The sequence below is a fragment of the Coregonus clupeaformis genome, chromosome 8, assembly GCF_020615455.1.
Source record: "Coregonus clupeaformis isolate EN_2021a chromosome 8, ASM2061545v1, whole genome shotgun sequence".
NCBI classification, from domain to species: domain Eukaryota; kingdom Metazoa; phylum Chordata; class Actinopteri; order Salmoniformes; family Salmonidae; genus Coregonus; species Coregonus clupeaformis.
This window is the reverse complement of record NC_059199.1, coordinates 42962784-42982600: the sequence shown is the minus strand read 5'-3', so window position 1 is coordinate 42982600 and position 19817 is coordinate 42962784. Positions and strand designations below refer to the sequence as shown.

The window sequence follows — 19817 nt, the reverse complement described above, 5'->3', positions numbered from 1 at the left end:
AGTCAGCCAGCCGGTCAGTCAGCCAGCCAGAGAGAGAGAGGGGAGTGACTGTAAATGTTCTCTATTGTCTGTAAAAGTAATGTGAGTCTATACAGCTCAGTTCAGCTAGTGTGTCACAGAGGTTATTATTGACCCTGGGGTCACCGTCTCTGATGGAGGTATGTGTAATGGCTGTCCTCCCTATCGCCCCCCTGTATCCCAGAGGCCTACAGCAGTGTGTGTCTGTGTGTCAACCCTCCTAGACCTCCTATAGCCCCCGTCAGCTAGTCTCACTGCCTGGAGGAGAGAGAGGGAAAGGGGCTTTTGACTTGGAACGGGGACGGGCGGGGCGATGTGGGGGCACATATGGAAGCGTTCGGGCCAGCCATGTTGTTCCAGCTCTCTCATGCGAGGGAAAACCTGAAGGTGTCGTTGTTCTCGAGGCAAAGGTTAGCAACAGAATCCCAGGGAGAGCGGTCACAGGGTTGAGGACGCTCTCAAAGAGTTGTGTTTGGGGGGCTGGAGAGATGGAGGGATGGAGGAGGGTGAGGGGAGGGGAGAGATGGAGGGATGGAGGAGGGTGAGGGGAGGGAGGAAGGATGGAGGAGGGTGAGGGGAGGGGAGAGATGGAGGGATGGAGGAGGGTGAGGGAGGGAGGACAGATGGAGGAGGGTGAGGGGAGGGAGGAGAGATGGAGGAGGGTGAGGGGAGGGAGGAGAGATGGAGGGGAGGGTGAGGGGAGGGAGGAAAGATGGAGGGGAGGGTGAGGGGAGGGAGGAGAGATGGGGGGGAGGGTGAGGGGAGGGAGGAGAGATGAAGGAGGGTGAGGGGAGGGAGGAGAGATGGAGGAGGGTGAGGGGAGGGAGGAGAGATGGAGGAGGGTGAGGGGAGGGAGGGAGGAGAGATGGAGGAGGGTGAGGGGAGGGAGAGATGGAGGAGGGTGAGGGGAGGGAGGAGAGATGGAGGAGGGTGAGGGGAGGGAGGAGAGAAACGAAGGTCGGATTAAGATCCTGTTTCATTTACTCTTTTTTTTTTTTGACCCCTCTCTCCCTCCCAGTCAGATCCCCGCTAGTCAGAATTAGAATTTTTCTCTCTCTCTGTGTTCTGAACGGTTCTGAGAACGGGTTGAGTTTGGGTTTCATCACCCTCAGAAGGGCAGGGAGATGACGATTAAAAAAGGAACCAGGTTCCAAAATGGTTTCCATTTAAACGAGATGCCAGTCAAACTCCCAGAAAGCTCTCTGATATCAGAGGAAAATAATGCGTTTCCTGGTAGGTAGGCCATGCGACGTGAGACGCACATGATGGCAATTTTCCCCTTTGACCACCATATAATAAGATACATCTCTCGCTCTCTCTGTCTCTCTATGTCTCTCTCTTTCTCTATCTATCTCTCCCTCTCTCTCTCTCTCTCTCTCTCTCTCTCTCTCTCTCTCTCTCTCTCTCTCTCTCTCTCTCTCTCTCTCTCTCTCTCTCTCTCTCTCTCTCTCTCTCTCTCTGGTAAATATGGCTGCTGTCCATGGAGTCACTTGAAAAGCGATGGAATATGGTTTCATTCCTGCGGATAGTTACCTCTTCCAACCCCCCCTCGTTGCATGTTCATATGTAAAACAACAGTGACTGTGATGTGAACGCTGTGATGGGCCAGGGTGGTCTGTGTTACTATGTAGACCTATTTAACTCCCATTGGGGTTGAGTGCTTTAAGACAGCAGTGATTCTTTACCCATGCTGGTTTGAATGTTTCCCTTCTAACTGTGACTGTTGTGGGTGAACATTTGCTTGTGTAAAAAGATAGAAACTTAACCTCTCAGGTACATGTTATCCCTGTTTATTCTAGCTGATATTTTGCGTCTCTTTTAATTATACTTTCAACAACTCAATTTGATTGAGACAAAAAAAGTGAATAATTTTTATTTAACTAACCAAGGCAATAGGATTGAACAGATTCATAAACAGTCATAATATATCACCTTCGCACTCAATTTAAAGTAACATTGTCACATTTTATATCTTTACAACTGGTTGAGGGCCACAAGATGGCTTTTTTGGCAGAATCATGATCAGCAGTACTTATTCTGACCAGCAGGGAGCACTCTAAGCACATAGACCTGACCACCTCTGTCATCCTCAAACTAACACTGAAACATTTTCTTTAGTTAATTACATTGAATTGAAGTTGAAGTATGGTAGTATGATATAATCATTTTGTAATTAATGTAAAATGTAAAGTTATTATCATGAGACCAACATGTATTTCGATATGATGATTTAATAATAATTTACCTTAGATAATTACAGTATTCAATGTGTGCTTGTTTTATCATGATTTATTTTTGCTCCAAAATATTTTATTCTCCTCAATATATGCATTTCTTTGTATTTTCAGTCTTCTTTGCTTACCATCATAATAGGGTCATAATTTGCTCTCTTCTCTAACTATAATCTCACACATTAAGACATGGTAACACACTCTCAATGTATGGCACAACTCCCGCAACTGGCTCATCATTGCAGATTATACCATCCAAGCTACTCTATACCTCAAACAGATAATACCATCCAAGCTACTCTATACCTCAAACAGATTATACCATCCAAGCTACTCTATACCTCAAACAGATTATACCATCCAAGCTACTCTATACCTCAAAAATATTATACCATCAAAGCTACTCTATACCTCAAACAGATAATACCATCAAAGCTACTCTATACCTCAAACAGATAATACCATCAAAGCTACTCTATACCTCAAACAGATAATACCAACCAAGCTACTCTATACCTCAAACAGATTATACCATCCAAGCTACTCTATACCTAAAACAGATTATACCATCCAAGCTACTCTATACCTAAAACAGATTATACCATCCAAGCTACTCTATACCTAAAACAGATTATACCATCCAAGCTACTCTATATCTAAAACAGATTATACCATCCAAGCTACTCTATGCCTCAAACAGATCAGAGGTAGGACACATATCCCTGAAATGACACATTCTGCATTTAGACTCCTTTTTCTAACCAGAGACGTGTTGAAAAGTGAGTTGGACTCATGGCTCTGGTTGACTGGCTGGATGTGACAGGAGCGAGGCTTGGAAAGTTTGATGTCATGAGTTTTAATCATGTGCTGTGGCCGCACGCCGCCTGCCTGCCTGCCTGGGAGCATGGCGTGGCGTGGCATGATGGCTCTTTAAAGATGTGGGTCTGGGAAGCCGCCAGGTCCACTGGCACCACAGGCCTAGCTTCAGCCCACAGAAAGAATCCCAGACCCAGGCTAGATCCAGGAGCAGGCATAATGGAGGTTTATTACTGAACTGTCTCCCCCCTTCACAGTAGCCACTGGGGGGTCAGTGTCCGGAGGGAGAGGAAAGGGAAGGGTTGACAAATGAATGGAAGTCATCCTGGTTATTAGGCTGTGAGTTGTTAGAATGTATGCAGGATAAGCTGTTTAGTGAATAAGAGTGTGTGTGTTTCTCTGCATGTTAGTATTTAAACAATTACCCATATTATTAGATAGTGTGGATAAATGTTGTTCTTGATTGACTGTGATACAAGTATCGTGGGATAAGCATGATTCATTAATTATGCATAACAATAGTTAAATTATATTTGTCTCCATTTATGGTCAAACAATTCCACCATGTTCTCTCCTAGCGTCTAGCTTAGTGTATAAACGTACAGTATGATACAGCGTACAGCTTATTTGAGTTGTTTTACCACTTCCATAAAGCATGTACTTTACGAGACAGAGAGGCAGTTCAGTACGGCTACTATAGAGACACTTCACTGTAGACACTGCTGGAGACACCCTGCACTTTTCTCGTTCTTCCTTGAAGACCCTTAATTATGGTATAGTGTCTAGTCTGCCTATAAGACATAATCATTGTTCATCAGTACGTTGAAAATAGGCAGATCATCATTACCTTACAGGTGATATGTTAGAAAAAATATATTTTCAATGCAAGAGGATCATACTTATTACAACATGTTTGAGTTTGCCTACTGGTACACGTGATTGGCTGTAGTTAACGTGTTATAGAATTGTTGTTTTATCAACAACAACAAAATGTTTTCAAAATAATTTATTTCAGTAGCCCTACACACCATGATCCAAGTGTTAACATTTGTATTAATTAAAATCAACATCTGTCATTTTACATTTTAAATTTATTCACATCACTATTGAAAAATAATATGATATTCATATTGTTAACATCCATAATAATTATTGAATGTCTTTGACAGCATTCAGACTGCATGTCTCATCATTTTACTGTAGAAGCTCTGTCCAATCTGACAAGAGAAGACGTCTGTATTTTTTTTACGTGGAAGAATTTCCTGAAACGTTACCAGCGTGGCCGAGAATGTTATCTGTGGTCAAAGTGGATCTTTGCTAGCTTAATCTCCTTCTCACTGAATATTTCCAGACCCCAGAGAGAGCTCTACATCTCAGTGGAGAAGGCAGGTTTCCTTAGCGCAGCCAGCCGCAGGCTCACAGATAGCACCGCTTCTTTGCAGATTGGTATAAAAGGGACAGACAGTGCGGTCCATGAGTGTGTCCCAAATAGCATCCTATTTCCTATATAGTCCACAAATTTTGTTGTCCGGCCTCCATGGGTTGCAAAACAGTCATCTGTCATCATTATGACAAATGGTCCCAGTCCCAAATGGCACCCTGTTGCCTATATAGTCCACTACTTTTGACCAGAGCCCTATGGGCTGTGGTCAAAAGTAGTGCACTATAGGGAATAGGGTGTCATTTGGGACCGGGACCATTTGTCATAATGATGACAAATGACTGTGTTGCAACCCATGGAGGCCGGACAACAAAATCCCTGAGTGTTTTTCCATTACACAGCCAGAGGAATGCTTTTTCACAGAGTTAGATGGCACAGAGCAGTAGAACAGTGATTTTACCAAGTTAACTAAAGCACCACCACCCACCCATTGCGTGATAAGGAAGGGTTTACAGAGAGAGCAAGTAGTGTATAGTTCACCTTGCCTTTTATTTTCAACATAAAAGTGATGATGGTGCTCCTCAGAGTGTACACTACCGGTCAAAAGTTTTAGAACACCTACTCATTCCAGGGTTTTTCTTTATTTTTACTATTTTCTACATTGTAGAATAATAGTGAAGACATCAAAACTATGAAACAACACATATGGAATCATGTAGTAACCCAAAAAGTGTTAAAGAAATCCAAATATATTTTATATTTGAGATTCTTCAAATAGCCACCCTTTGCCTTGATGACAGATTTGCACACTCTTGGCATTTTCTCAACCAGCTTCACCTGGAATGCTTTTCCAACATATGCTGAGCATATGCTGCTTTTCCTTCACTCTGCCGTCCGACTTATCCCAAACCATCTCAATTGGGTTGAGGTCGGGGGATTGTGGAGGCCAGGTCATCTGATGCAGCACTCCATCACTCTCCTTCTTGGTCAAATATCCCTTACACAGCCTAGAGGTGTGTTGGGTCATTGTCCTGTTGGAAAACAAATTATAGTCCCACTAAAGCCCAAACCAGATGGGATGGCCTAACGCTGCAGAATGCTGTGGTAGCCATGCTGGTTAAGTGTGCCTTGAATTCTAAATAAATCACTGTCAGTGTCACCAGCAAAGCACCCCCACACCATAACACCTCCTCCTCCATGCTTTACGGTGGGAACTACAGTGGGGGAAAAAAAGTATTTAGTCAGCCACCAATTGTGCAAGTTCTCCCACTTAAAAAGATGAGAGAGGCCTGTAATTTTCATCATAGGTACATGTCAACTATGACAGACAAATTGAGAATTTTTTTTCCAGAAAATCACATTGTAGGATTTTTAATGAATTTATTTGCAAATTATGGTGGAAAATAAGTATTTGGTCACCTACAAACAAGCAAGATTTCTGGCTCTCACAGACCTGTAACTTCTTCTTTAAGAGGCTCCTCTGTCCTCCACTCGTTACCTGTATTAATGGCACCTGTTTGAACTTGTTATCAGTATAAAAGACACCTGTCCACAACCTCAAACAGTCACACTCCAAACTCCACTATGGCCAAGACCAAAGAGCTGTCAAAGGACACCAGAAACAAAATTGTAGACCTACACCAGGCTGGGAAGACTGAATCTGCAATAGGTAAGCAGCTTGGTTTGAAGAAATCAACTGTGGGAGCAATTATTAGGAAATGGAAGACATACAAGACCACTGATAATCTCCCTCGATCTGTGGCTCCACGCAAGATCTCACCCCGTGGGGTCAAAATGATAACAAGAACGGTGAGCAAAAATCCCAGAACCACACGGGGGGACCTAGTGAATGACCTGCAGAGAGCTGGGACCAAAGTAACAAAGCCTACCATCAGTAACACACTACACCGCCAGGGACTCAAATCCTGCAGTGCCAGACGTGTCCCCCCTGCTTAAGCCAGTACATGTCCAGGCCCGTCTGAAGTTTGCTAGAGTGCATTTGGATGATCCAGAAGAGGATTGGGAGAATGTCATATGGTCAGATGAAACCAAAATATAACTTTTTGGTAAAAACTCAACTCGTCGTGTTTGGAGGACAAAGAATGCTGAGTTGCATCCAAAGAACACCATACCTACTGTGAAGCATGGGGGTGGAAACATCATGCTTTGGGGCTGTTTTTTCTACAAAGGGACCAGGACGACTGATCCGTGTAAAGGAAAGAATTAATGGGGCCATGTATCGTGAGATTTTGAGTGAAAACCTCCTTCCATCAGCAAGGGCATTGAAGATGAAACGTGGCTGGGTCTTTCAGCATGACAATGATCCCAAACACACCGCCCGGGCAACGAAGGAGTGGCTTCGTAAGAAGCATTTCAAGGTCCTGGAGTGGCCTAGCCAGTCTCCAGATCTCAACCCCATAGAAAATCTTTGGAGGGAGTTGAAAGTCTGTGTTGCCCAGCGACAGCCCCAAAACATCACTGCATGGAGGAATGGGCCAAAATACCAGCAACAGTGTGTGAAAACCTTGTGAAGACTTACAGAAAACGTTTGACCTGTGTCATTGCCAACAAAGGGTATATAACAAAGTATTGAGAAACTTTTGTTATTGACCAAATACTTATTTTCCACCATAATTTGCAAATAAATTCATAAAAAATCCTACAATGTGATTTTCTGTATTTTTTCCCCCTCATTTTGTCTGTCATAGTTGACGTGTACCTATGATGAAAATGACAGGCCTCTCTCATCTTTTTAAGTGAGTGAACTTGCACAATTGGTGGCTGACTAAATACATTTTTTCCCCACTGTACACATGCAGAGATCATCCATTCACCTACTCTGCGTCTCACAAAGACACGGCGGTTGGATCCAAAAATCTCTAATTTGGACTCCAGACCAAAGGACAAATTTCAACCGGTCTAATGTCCATTGCTCGTGTTTCTTGGCCCAAGCATGTCTCTTCTTCTTATTGGTGTCCTTTATAGTGGTTTCTTTGCAGCAAATCGACCAGGAAGGCCTGATTCACACAGTCTCCTCTGAACAGTTGATGTTGAGATGTGTCTGTTACTTGAACTCTGTGAAGCATTTATTTTGGCTGCAATTTCTGAGGCTGGTAACTCTGGGTCTTCCATTCCTGTGGCGGTCCTCATGAGAGCCAGTTTCATCATAGCGCTTGATGGATTTTGCGACTGCACTTGAAGAAACTTTAAAAGTTCTTGAAATGTTCCGTATTGACTGACCTTCATGTCTTAAAGTAATGATGGACTGTCGTTTGTCTTTGCTTATTTGAGCTGTTCTTGCCATAATAGGTATTTTACCAAATAGGGCTATCTTCTGTATACCCCCCCCTACCTTGTCACAACACAACTGATTGGCTCAAATGCATTAAGAAGGAAAGAAATTCCACAAATTAACTTTTAAGAAGGCACAGGTCACTACCTCATGAAGCTGGTTGAGAAAATGCCAAAAGTGTGCAAAGCTGTCATCAAGGCAAAGGGTGGCTATTTGAAGAATCTCAAATATAACATATTTTGATTTGGTTAACACTTTTTTGGTTACTACATGATTCCATATGTGTTTTTTCATAGTTTTGATGTCTCCACTACTATTCTACAATGTAGAAAATAGTAAAAATAAAGAAAACCCTTGAATGAGTAGGTGATCTAAAACTTTTGACCAGTAGTGTACACACACACACACATTATGTTCTTCTATCCTCGTGGGGACCTTAAATTCATTTCCATTAAAAATCCTATTTTCCCTAATCCCTAAACGTAACCCTAATTCTAACCCCTAAAATTCAAATAGCCTTCACTCCCCTCATCTCCTCATGGGGATGTGGGAAATGGGAGGATATCCCTTGTTTTAATATCCTTGTGGGGACTTTTGGTGATTTTGGTCCTCACAAGGACAGAGGAACAAGACCACACACACACACACACACACACACACACACAGAGAGACACACACACACACACACACACACACACACACACACAGACACACACACACACACACACACACACACACACACACACACTCAAACACATTGTGAACTTCCTGTGTCATGTATAGGATTACATTGTAGGAGTACAAAACAGAACAAAGGCAAAAATATGGTAGGCCTATTGTGTCCACTAACAGGTACAAAAGGTATTGTTGATAACTGAAGCATGCTATCTCTCTTCAGAGATCTTTTACTCCACCCACAGAGTTCACATTGGGTGTTGTGGAATTGGGTGTTGTAGAATTGGGTGTTGTGGAATTGGGTGTTGTGGAATTGGGTGTTGTGGAATTGGGTGTTGTAGTACACTACCCCTACTGTAACAGGCCCCAGGTGAGATCATTTGTAATATTTGACAGTTGAATGTGATGTGATGTCTGAGGCAATCACCCTACTCATACTCAGGCTGCGTCCCAAATGGCACCCTATTCTCTATATAGTGCTATGGGCTGTGGTCAAAAGTAGGTGCCATTTGGGACAGACACAACCTTTGAGTATGAGGATAGTGTGATATCAGGCAGGCGTTTGTCTCAGTCAGAACAGAGCAGAGCAGAGCAGAGCAGAACAGAGTAGAGCAGAGCAGAACAGAACAGAGTAGAACAGAGCAGAACAGAACAGAACAGAGTAGAACATAACAGAGCAGAACAGAGCAGAACAGGACAGAACAGGGGGTGTCGTGCCAGGGCCACATTAGAGGAGTCTTTCAAGTGCTCGTCACCTCCTCCTACTCGTCAGTGCAGAGCCTGTGTTGTGGTCTACAGGCTGCTCAACACACAACTTCTGAGGAGAACCCCCTCTGTACAGTGTGTGTGTGTTTGTGTGTGTGTGTTTGCTCTCATTTAAAGGGTTATTCCCAGTGCGTGGGTTGCTGCAATTCTTGCCCCTTGAAAGTGCCCCTTACCGCCCCCTCCTCTCCTCCTCCCCACCTTCTCTCCTCATATCCTCCTCTCCTCCCCTCCTCCCCTCATATCCTCCTCTCCTCCCCTCCTATCCTCATCCCCTCCTCTCCTCCTCCCCTCCTCCTCCTATCCTCCTCCCCTCCTATCCTCCTCCTCCTCCCTCCTCCCCTCTCCCTCCTATCCTCCTAGCCTCCTCCCCTCCTCCCCTCTATCCTCCTCCCTCCTCCCCTCCATCCTCCTCCCTTCCTCCCCTCCTATCCTCCTCCCCTCCTCCCCTCCTCCCCTCCTATCCTCCTCCCCTCCTCCCCCTCCTCCTCCTCCCCTCCTCCCCTCCTATCCTCCTCCCCTCCTATCCTCCTCTCCTACTCTCTTATACTACATGTCCTCATTCCCAACTCTTTGGAAAACTCCTCTCTTGTCAGAGATGATGGGAATGTGTGTGTGTGCGTGTGTGTGTGTGTGACTCAGTATGATAGTGTAGTAATCTCCAGGGCCCCAGCAGCTTGGCCCAATAAACCAGTGGATGAAAGAGCCTAGTGTCATCCTCCTGCTGTCTAACGCCTGTCCTGTGTGTGTTACTTTGTGTGTGTGTGTTACTTTGTTTGTGTGTGTGTTACTTTGTGTGTGTGTGTGTTACTTTATGTGTGTGTGTATGTGTTACTTTATGTGTGTGTTACTTTGTGTGAGTGTGTGTTACTTTGTGTGTGTGTGTGTGTGTGTTACTTTATGTGTGTATGTGTTACTTTATGTGAGTGTTACTTTGTGTGTGTGTGTTACTTTGCGTGTGTGTTACTTTGTGTGTGTGTGTGTGTTACTTTATGTGTGTGTGTGTTACTTTATGTGTGTGTGTGTGTTACTTTGTGTGTGTGTGTGTGTGTTACTTTGTGTGTGTGTGTGTGTGTTACTTTATATGTGTGTGTGTGTTACTTTATGTGTGTGTGTGTGTGTGTGTTACTTTGTGTGTGTGTGTGTGTTACTTTGTGTGTGTATGTTACTTTGTGTGTGTGTGTTACTTTATGTGTGTGTGTTACTTTGTGTATGTGTGTTACTTTATGTGTGTGTGTGTTACTTTATGTGTGTGTGTGTTACTTTATGTGTGTATGTTACTTTGTGTGTGTGTGTTACTTTATGTGTGTGTGTGTTACTTTATGTGTATGTGTGTTACTTTGTGTGTGTGTGTGTGTTACTTTGTGTGTGTATGTTACTTTGTGTGTGTGTGTTACTTTATGTGTGTGTGTGTTACTTTATGTGTGTGTGTGTTACTTTATGTGTGTGTGTGTGTGTTACTTTGTGTGTGTGTGTGTGTTACTTTGTGTGTGTGTGTGTGTGTGTGTTACTTTATATGTGTGTGTGTGTGTTACTTTATGTGTGTGTGTGTGTGTGTTACTTTGTGTGTGTGTGTGTTACTTTGTGTGTGTGTGTGTGTGTGTGTGTGTTACTTTGTGTGTGTGTGTGTGTTACTTTGTGTGTGTATGTTACTTTGTGTGTGTGTGTTACTTTATGTGTGTGTGTTACTTTGTGTATGTGTAACTTTGTGTGCGTGTGTGTGTTACTTTGTGTGTGTGTGTGTGTGTGTTACTTTGTGTGTGTGTGTTACTTTATGTGTGTGTGTGTGTGTGTGTTACTTTATGTGTGTGTGTGTGTTACTTTATGTGTGTGTGTGCATGTGTGTGCATGCGAATCAGACCTGGGTTCAAATACATGTGTGTTTCAGTATCTGGTATTTCAAATACTTTTTCTTTGTATTTTAGTATTTTCAAAACAAGTACTTTTATTTGAGTATTTCAATGGTTATTTTGTAAAAACCAAATAGTATTTGAGAATATTTTCTAATACTTATTTGAAATACTATTTTCAAATGCATGGGAGTGTATTTGAGTCAGTGTATTTGAGTATTTACATATATTAAACCGCTTGTCTTTTCAAATAAAATATATCTGAATACTTACTTTGAATGTATGTGAAAGTAATTGAGATATTTGAAATAGTATTTGAACCCAGGTCTGTTGCGTGTGTGTGTCTGTATGTCTCTGTGTGTCACAGGATGCGCTGGGTTTCAACACTCCTCCGTCAGTGGCAATACAGGCGCTGGCACGGCCTCTAACAACCTAACCCTCTAACACAGCACTGGACCCTCTCCAAGTCACACAGACAAGCAGGCAGGCCAACCCACCCCAGCCTTCATGTCCCCAGCGATGAGCGTGAGCTAGCACATTTCAGCATCATGCCAACACTTACTGGGGATTCAGAATAAAAGGGGATCTTTGATCTCTCTCTAGCTACCAGTTGGAATATATTCTAAGGCTGTCCCAAATGGCACCCTATTCCCTATATAGTGCACTACTTTTGACCTGAGCCCTATGGGTCCTGATCAAAAGTAGTGCACTACACAGGGAATAGGGTGCCATTTCGGACGTATACTAAAACATCTAATGCCATGACACTCAGTGGTATGGTGTTGCACTGTGGTAACTGTATCTCTCTGGATAAGAGCATCTGCTAAATGACTAAAAATGTAAATGTAACTACAACACAACAGGTCGTATCTAACTGCTATGGTAGCTGTATCTCTCACTACAGCACAACATGGGTCGTATCTAACTGCTATGGTAGCTGTATCTCTCACTACATCACAACATGGGTCGTATCTAACTGCTATGGTAGCTGTATCTCTCACTACAGCATAACATGGGCCGTATCTAACTGCTATGGTAGCTGTATCTCTCATTACATCACAACATGGGCCGTATCTAACTGCTATGGTAGCTGTATCTCTCACTACATCACAACATGGGTCTTATCTAACTGCTATGGTAGCTGTATCTCTCACTACATCACAACATGTGTCTTATCTAACTGCTATGGTAGCTGTATCTCTCACTACAGCACAACATGGGTCTTATCTAACTGCTATGGTAGCTGTATCTCTCACTACAGCACAACATGGGTCTTATCTAACTGCTATGGTAGCTGTATCTCTCACTACAGCACAGCATGGGTCGTATCTAACTGCTATGGTAGCTGTATCTCTCACTACAGCATAACATGGGTCTTATCTAACTGCTATGGTAGCTGTATCTCTCACTACAGCATAACATGGGTCGTATCTAACTGCTATGGTAGCTGTATCCTCTCACTACAGCATAACATGGGTCGTATCTAACTGCTATGGTAGCTGTATCTCTCACTACAGCATAACATGGGTCGTATCTAACTGCTATGATAGCTGTATCTCTCACTACAGCATAACATGGGCCGTATCTAACTGCTATGGTAGCTGTATCTCTCACTACAGCACAGCATGGGTCGTATCTAACTGCTATGGTAGCTGTATCTCTCACTACATCACAACATGGGTCGTATCTAACTGCTATGGTAGCTGTATCTCTCACTATAGCATAACATGGGTCGTATCAAACTGCTATGGTAGCTGTATCTCTCACTACAGCATAACATGGGTCGTATCTAACTGCTATGGTAGCTGTATCTCTCACTACATCACAACATGGGTCGTATCTAACTGCTATGGTAGCTGTATCTCTCACTACATCACAACATGGGTCGTATCTAACTGCTATGGTAGCTGTTTCTCTCACTACAACACAACATGGGTCGTATCTAACTGCTATGGTAGCTGTATCTCTCACTACAGCACAGCATGGGTCGTATCTAACTGCTATGTTAGCTGTATCTCTCACTATAGCATAACATGGGTCATATCTAACTGCTATGGTAGCTGTATCTCTCACTACATCACAACATGGGTCGTATCTAACTGCTATGGTAGCTGTATCTCTCACTACATCACAACATGGGTCGTATCTAACTGCTATGGTAGCTGTATCTCTCACTACATCACAACATGGGTCGTATCTAACTGCTATGGTAGCTGTATCTCTCACTACAGCACAGCATGGGTCGTATCTAACTGCTATGGTAGCTGTATATCTCACTACAGCACAACATGGGTCTTATCTAACTGCTATGGTAGCTGTATCTCTCACTACAGCACAACATGGGCCGTATCTAACTGCTATGGTAGCTGTATCTCTCACTACAGCATAACATGGGTCGTATCTAACTGCTATGGTAGCTGTATCTCTCACTACAGCACAACATGGGTCGTATCTAACTGCTATGGTAGCTGTATCTCTCACTACAGCATAACATGGGTCGTATCTAACTGCTATGGTAGCTGTATCTCTCACTACAGCACAACATGGGTCGTATCTAACTGCTATGGTAGCTGTATCTCTCACTACAGCATAACATGGGCCGTATCTAACTGCTATGGTAGCTGTATCTCTCACTATAGCATAACATGGGTCGTATCAAACTGCTATGGTAGCTGTATCTCTCACTACATCACAACATGGGTCGTATCTAACTGCTATGGTAGCTGTATCCTCTCACTACAGCATAACATGGGCCGTATCTAACTGCTATGGTAGCTGTATCTCTCACTACAGCACAACATGGGCCGTATCTAACTGCTATGGTAGCTGTATCTCTCACTACATCACAACATGGGTCGTATCTAACTGCTATGGTAGCTGTATCTCTCACTACAGCATAACATGGGTCGTATCTAACTGTCCTTATTATCTTTTATAGTAATGCTGTCCACATGTAACGGCTACATCTAAACCCTCCAGCCAATCACAGTCTAATACACAAAGCTCTCCACAGAGAGTCCAGCTCCTAAGATCCTTATAGTGCCATTGAATTACTGTTTATTTTCTCTCCCCTCATAATGGATTGGCCAATTTCAGCTCATCTGAGATAATTCACTGTAGAGGTAGCCACATAATGGCTAACACTGCTTCTGACCGGCTGGCTCAGGCCTTTTCACTCCCCAGCATTATGATGAAGCTTTTAATTAGCATGCTAGCGTGCATCCTAATCTAAATAGTTAATACTCCACGGCTGGGGGGGAGAGCGTGGCGTGTTTGTCTTAGGACTCAGAAGGACCCCTTCTCTGTCAGAGTTGAGCTGAGTGTTCTACCCGCTTATAGGCGTCTATGGAGATGCATTTCTGTCTATGTGCCACTGGGCTGGGCTGAATTGACTGGGCCAGCAGGAGGAAGGAAGCGGAGGGCGATTGAACAGCGAGATATGTCGGGATACGGAGAATGTCATTACCCAAGGGGGTTGGGATGGAAACAGGAGCCTCCAAGCCGAGTTTCATCAAGCCAGCCCCCCACTACCAGTGGCTGGGTGGATCCTGGTTAATGTGTGTTCCCGCGGTGCAGAGCAGTATTAAGCACCTGGGAGGGAGGGAGGGAGGGAGGGAGGGAGGGAGGGAGAGATTATTTTCTCTTCTCTCACCTCTCCAGGCTCTAGGATTATTCAGATGCCTGACTTGGTGTATGACTTTTATATTTGTAGTGCAACATGCCACATTATAGCCTTGTCTTAGCAGAGGAGCATTGTTGGCCTTTGATGAATCTCCATTGACATTGAGTTATATTTATTTGCTTTATCCTTGACCTTTGACCACAGTATCTTTAGTACCGTACCTTCATATGGGAAGATGTTTTCAGTCGTTAAGTAACCAACCCAAAGCCTCATGTCACATGGCTATGAATCACTGCAGCTCGCTCCAGTCTCCGTGGTCAACTGTTGTCAGTCGGACCACTCTGCATTACGGTCGCACAGCTCTGCACGGTCCTCCCATGACCACACATTCTGACCACGGTCCTGGTTGTGCCTGTGTTTGGGTTGGGAGCGACTCCCTCTCCTCTCCTCACAGCAGACCCCAGCGATGTTGGCCACGCAATCTCTCTCTCTCTCTCTCTCTCTCTCTCTCTCTCTCTCTCTCTCTCTCTCTCTCTCTCTCTCTCTCTCTCTCTCTCTCTCTCTCTCTCTCTCTCTCTTTCTGTCTCTTCGCTCTCTGTCTTGCTCTCTGTCTCTCGCTCTTTCTCTATCTCTCTGTCTCTCTTTCTCTCTCTCTCTCTCTGTCGCTCTCCCTGTTACTCTTCATTCTCCATCCTAACCCCAAAGGGACAACACCCAGTCCTGTCTCCCTCCCTCTCATTGAGGGTGCTGCGGTGGTGGGACACCAAAAAGAAGCATCCCCCTCTCCACCAAACTCAGGGGGGGGATAATGGATGACAGGAAGAGAGAGAGAGAGATTGAGCGAGAGGAGCCGCCTGTGAGTCGGTCGGTTGGTGGCAGTCTGTCCTGGCTGTCCTCTGTGACAGAGTGGCTGACAGACTGCTTGGCTGGCTGCCTGTCTCCCTGGCCTCTTCGCTCTGGTCCCTGCTGGTTAGATGCTGTCTGACTCAGAGCAACACTTACATTCAGCTGGAAACCACGCTGTTGGACCCGACCCCATCAGTGGTCCATCCTCATCCTTCATCCTCACACTGAAGTATTTTCTCTTGGCAGCCAACCACTGTGGCTGCGTCTCAAATAGAATCTTTGGTCTTGGTAATCACATTTATCATATCTAGTCTTTGGTCTTTGTAATCACATTTATCATATCTAGTCTTTGGTCTTGGTAATCACATTTATCATATCTAGTCTTTGGTCTTTGTAATCACATTTATCATATCTAGTCTTTGGTCTTGGTAATCACATTTATCATATCTAATCATTGGTGTTTGGAATCACATTTATCATATCTAGTCTTTGGTGTTTGGAATCACATTTATCATATATTTATCATATCTAAACAAAACCAGTTTAGAAGGTTCAGAGCAGCTGAAAGGGCATTACATTTTTTAAATTTTAGTCATTTAGCAGACGCTCTTATCCAGAGCGACTTACAGTTAGTGAGTGCATACATTTTTCATACTGGCCCCCCGTGGGAAACGAACCCACAACCCTGGCATTGCAAGCGCCATGCTCTACCAACTGAGCTACAGGGGGCATGGTGATAATAGACAGAAGGCTCTTGAGCCAGTGATTTTAAGAGGCCTCAGGGCATACTCAAACTGTGTCACACACATACACACACACACAGACATACACACACACACACACACTGACACACACACACACACACACACTCACTCACCCACCCCTGAAAACAAACAGAGCTGGTGTTGAGTTGAGAGTGTGAGACGTGACACGTCTGGCGAGATGGAATCACTTCCTCCTGTGAACTGGGCGCCCACTGTCACCGTGACCCCTACCCAGTTAACCTCCGACCCAGGGGTCAACGTGACAACGAGCCCACTGAGGATTCGGGTGTGTGTGAGTGTGCGGAGAGTGTGTGTGTTTGCGCGTTCGCAGCCACAGGTGTCTGATAGGGTGTTAAGGGGGCTTTTGGGGCCTCATTCTCACCATCTGTTTCCAGGGTGATGGGATGGGGGGAGGGGGTTACCAACACATGCCTGGAGGAGGGAGGGAGGGGAAGGGCGGCGGGCAGAGGGGGGAATGGGGGGACCAAGCAGGCCGCAGGAAGACTGGCAGGTGCTTGTGGATGTTAACCCCTCTGTTGCCCCCTTCACTGGGGGGGAGTCGGATAATTGCGGGGTCGAGGTTGGGGTGGGGTGTGAGGGGGAGGGGGGGAGGGTCGTTTGATATCAATGTCAGAGGTCAGGACAGAGCCGAGAGCATGCACGCCACTCAGAGAGGCACCTGCTGTGTGTTAACTTCCTCTCTGATGAGGCCTGTGTGATGTAGGCCATGTGGGTCAAGGCCTGTGTGATGTAGGCCATGTGGGTCAAGGCCTGTGTGATGTAGGCCAAGGCCTGTGTGATGTAGGCCATGTGGGTCAAGGCCTGTGTGATGTAGGCCATGTGGGTCAAGGCCTGTGTGATGTAGGCCATGTGGGTCAAGGCCTGTGTGATGTAGGCCATGTGGGTCAAGGCCTGTGTGATGTAGGCCATGTGGGTCAAGGCCTGTGTGATGTAGGCCATGTGGGTCAAGGCCTGTGTGATGTAGGCCATGTGGGTCAAGGCCTGTGTGATAGGAGGGGAGTGGGCTTGGTCATGATACTAATAATCATGTTGGGAGGGGAGTGGGCTTGGTCATGTTAATAATAATAATGTTGGGAGGGGAGTGGGCTTGGTCATGTTAATAATAATAATGTTGGGAGGGGAGTGGGCTTGGTCATGTTAATAATAATCATGTTGGGAGGGGAGTGGGCTTGGTCATGTTAATAATAATCATGTTTCTGCAGGTGTTTTCCCAAAGTTCCGATAATACAACTGATGGAAATGACAGAAGTCCCAGAAAAATCCTCCAACCTCAACGCAATTTACCTATACTGTAGCAGTATCAAATGCTGTGCAGGCTGTCCTGCCAAGCCGAATACACTTAATTGTGTGTATGTGTGTGTGTAGGAGGCCCATCCGGCCCTGAATGTCAGTTAGTCAGGTGGGCCAGGCCTGGGAATGATTAGATGGGATGGAGGGGTAGAGGTATAGAGGAGGGGGTTGTAGTACTTGGAACAGCTGCTGATTAACATGGCTGCTTGCTCTTTCTCTCTATCTCTCTCCCTCCCCCTTCCGCCCTCTCTCTCTCTCTCTCTCTCTCGCTCCCCCTTCCACCCTCTCTCTCTCTCTCTCTCTCTCTCTCTCTCTCTCTCTCTCTCTCTCTCTCTCTCTCTCTCTCTCTCTCCCTCTGACCTCTCTCTCTCTCTCTCTCTCTCTCCTCTCTCTCTCTCTCTCTCTCTCTCTCTCTCTCTCTCTCTCTCTCTCTCTCTCTCTCTCTCTCTATCTCTCTCTCTCCCCCTTCCGACCTCTCTCTTTCTCTCTCCCTCTCTCTCTCTCCCCCTTCCACCCTCTCTCTCTCTCGCTCTCTCTCTATCTCTATCTCTCTCTCCCCCTTCCGCCCTCTCTCTCTCTCGATCTCTTTCTCTCTCCCCCTCTCCCTCTCTCTCCCCCTTCCGCCCTCTCTACCCCTCTCTCTCTCTTTCTACAGAGGAGGAAGAAGAGGATGAAGAAATCACAGAGCTGAAGCCTGATCCAGAATCTGACCAGCAGGAGGAGGAGGACAGCAAGGAGATGAAAGAGGGTAAGAAGAGGGGGGATGAGAAGAGAGGGATGGGGTAGAATAAAATAGTTTACAGTACAGAAGGGGAAAGATGAAAGGTGAAGTAATGGTAAGAAATACAATAGCTTCAGCTGGAGGGAGTGTCTGCATCTTAAATGGCACCCTATTCCCTAATGGGCCCTGGTCATAAGTAGTGCACTATATAGGGAATAGTGTGCCATTTGAGGGAGTTCAGGTGAGTTGAAGCACATAGGTCACACATATGTCAGAGAAGCATTTCTGAGACTGAACTCTCCAGTTCTCTCCACCAAATTGAGTTTAACCACCACCTTGGTTTGGGAAACAGTATAACAGAAACGGAACAGATTTAAATTAAAAACAAGTAAAAGTGATGGATCAATTAATCAATCAAATCTATTTATAAAGCATTTTTTACATCAACAGATGTCACAAAGTGCTTATACAGAAACCCAGCCTTAAACCCCAAAGACCAAGCAATGCAGATGTAGAAGCACGGTGGCTAGGAAAAACTCCCTAGAAAGGCAGGAACCTAGATAGAAACCTAGAGAGGAACCAGGCTCTGAGGGGTGGCCAGTCCTCTTCTGGCTGTGCTGGGTGGAGATTATAAGAGTACATGGCCATTAAGGCCAGATCGTTCTTGAAGACGTTCGAACGTTCATAGATGACCAGCAGGGTCAAAGAGAGAGAGAGAGTGAGATGGGAGAATTAGAGGGAGCATACTTAAGATCACACGGGACACCAGATAAGACATGAGAAATACACCAGATAGGACAGACTGACCCTAGCCCCCTAACAGATAGACTATTGTCAGGGAGAAATCCTCAGGCCAGCACCAGCCTTCTCTTCTCCCACATCGCCAGTCAAACTGTCACTAAACAAAGCCGTTGTAGCGTGAGTGAGCGGTCACTCGCATGTGACCCCCGCTGGCGTATCGGATTCCAATCTCTGTGGCCGAGGTCCAGCTTATCGGCCCGTGGCACTGCGGGTCAGACCTGATTAAAAACGTGTCACTTGACCCCCTCTGGAGGACTTCAAAAAGAACGGAGGAGACTCGGGGGGGGGGTGACAACTGAGAGGGGGATGGCGAGGGATGGGGGGGGTGGGGGGGGACGCGGAGATGGCATTCTTTGTGAGGCAAAGCTGGTGCAAGGAGTAAATAACTTCACTAAAGGAGGGTAGAATGAGGCCCTGTTAAAACACACACAGATGTACACACATTATTACACACACACACACATTATTATACACATACATTATTACACACATACATTATTACACACATACATTATTACACACATACAGTGGGGGAAAAAAAGTATTTAGTCAGCCACCAATTGTGCAAGTTCTCCCACTTAAAAAGATGAGAGAGGCCTGTAATTTTCATCATAGGTACACGTCAACTATGACAGACCTGTAACTTCTTCTTTAAGAGGCTCCTCTGTCTTCCACTCGTTACCTGTATTAATGGCACCTGTTTGAACTTGTTATCAGTATAAAAGAT

General features: G+C 45.1%; 1 protein-coding gene across 7 annotated transcripts in view; it reads left to right on the top strand.

Moving 5' to 3' along the window:
• Positions 1–19817, top strand: part of LOC121572086 (cytoplasmic dynein 1 intermediate chain 1) — a 99894-nt gene that overhangs the window by 29701 nt on the left and 50376 nt on the right. For all 7 annotated transcript variants that reach the window (XM_041883980.1, XM_041883985.1, XM_041883982.1 and 4 more), the window contains one exon: positions 18224–18316. In XM_041883980.1, the coding sequence (XP_041739914.1) occupies positions 18224–18316 (93 nt within the window). The remainder of the gene's footprint in view (positions 1–18223; positions 18317–19817) is intronic.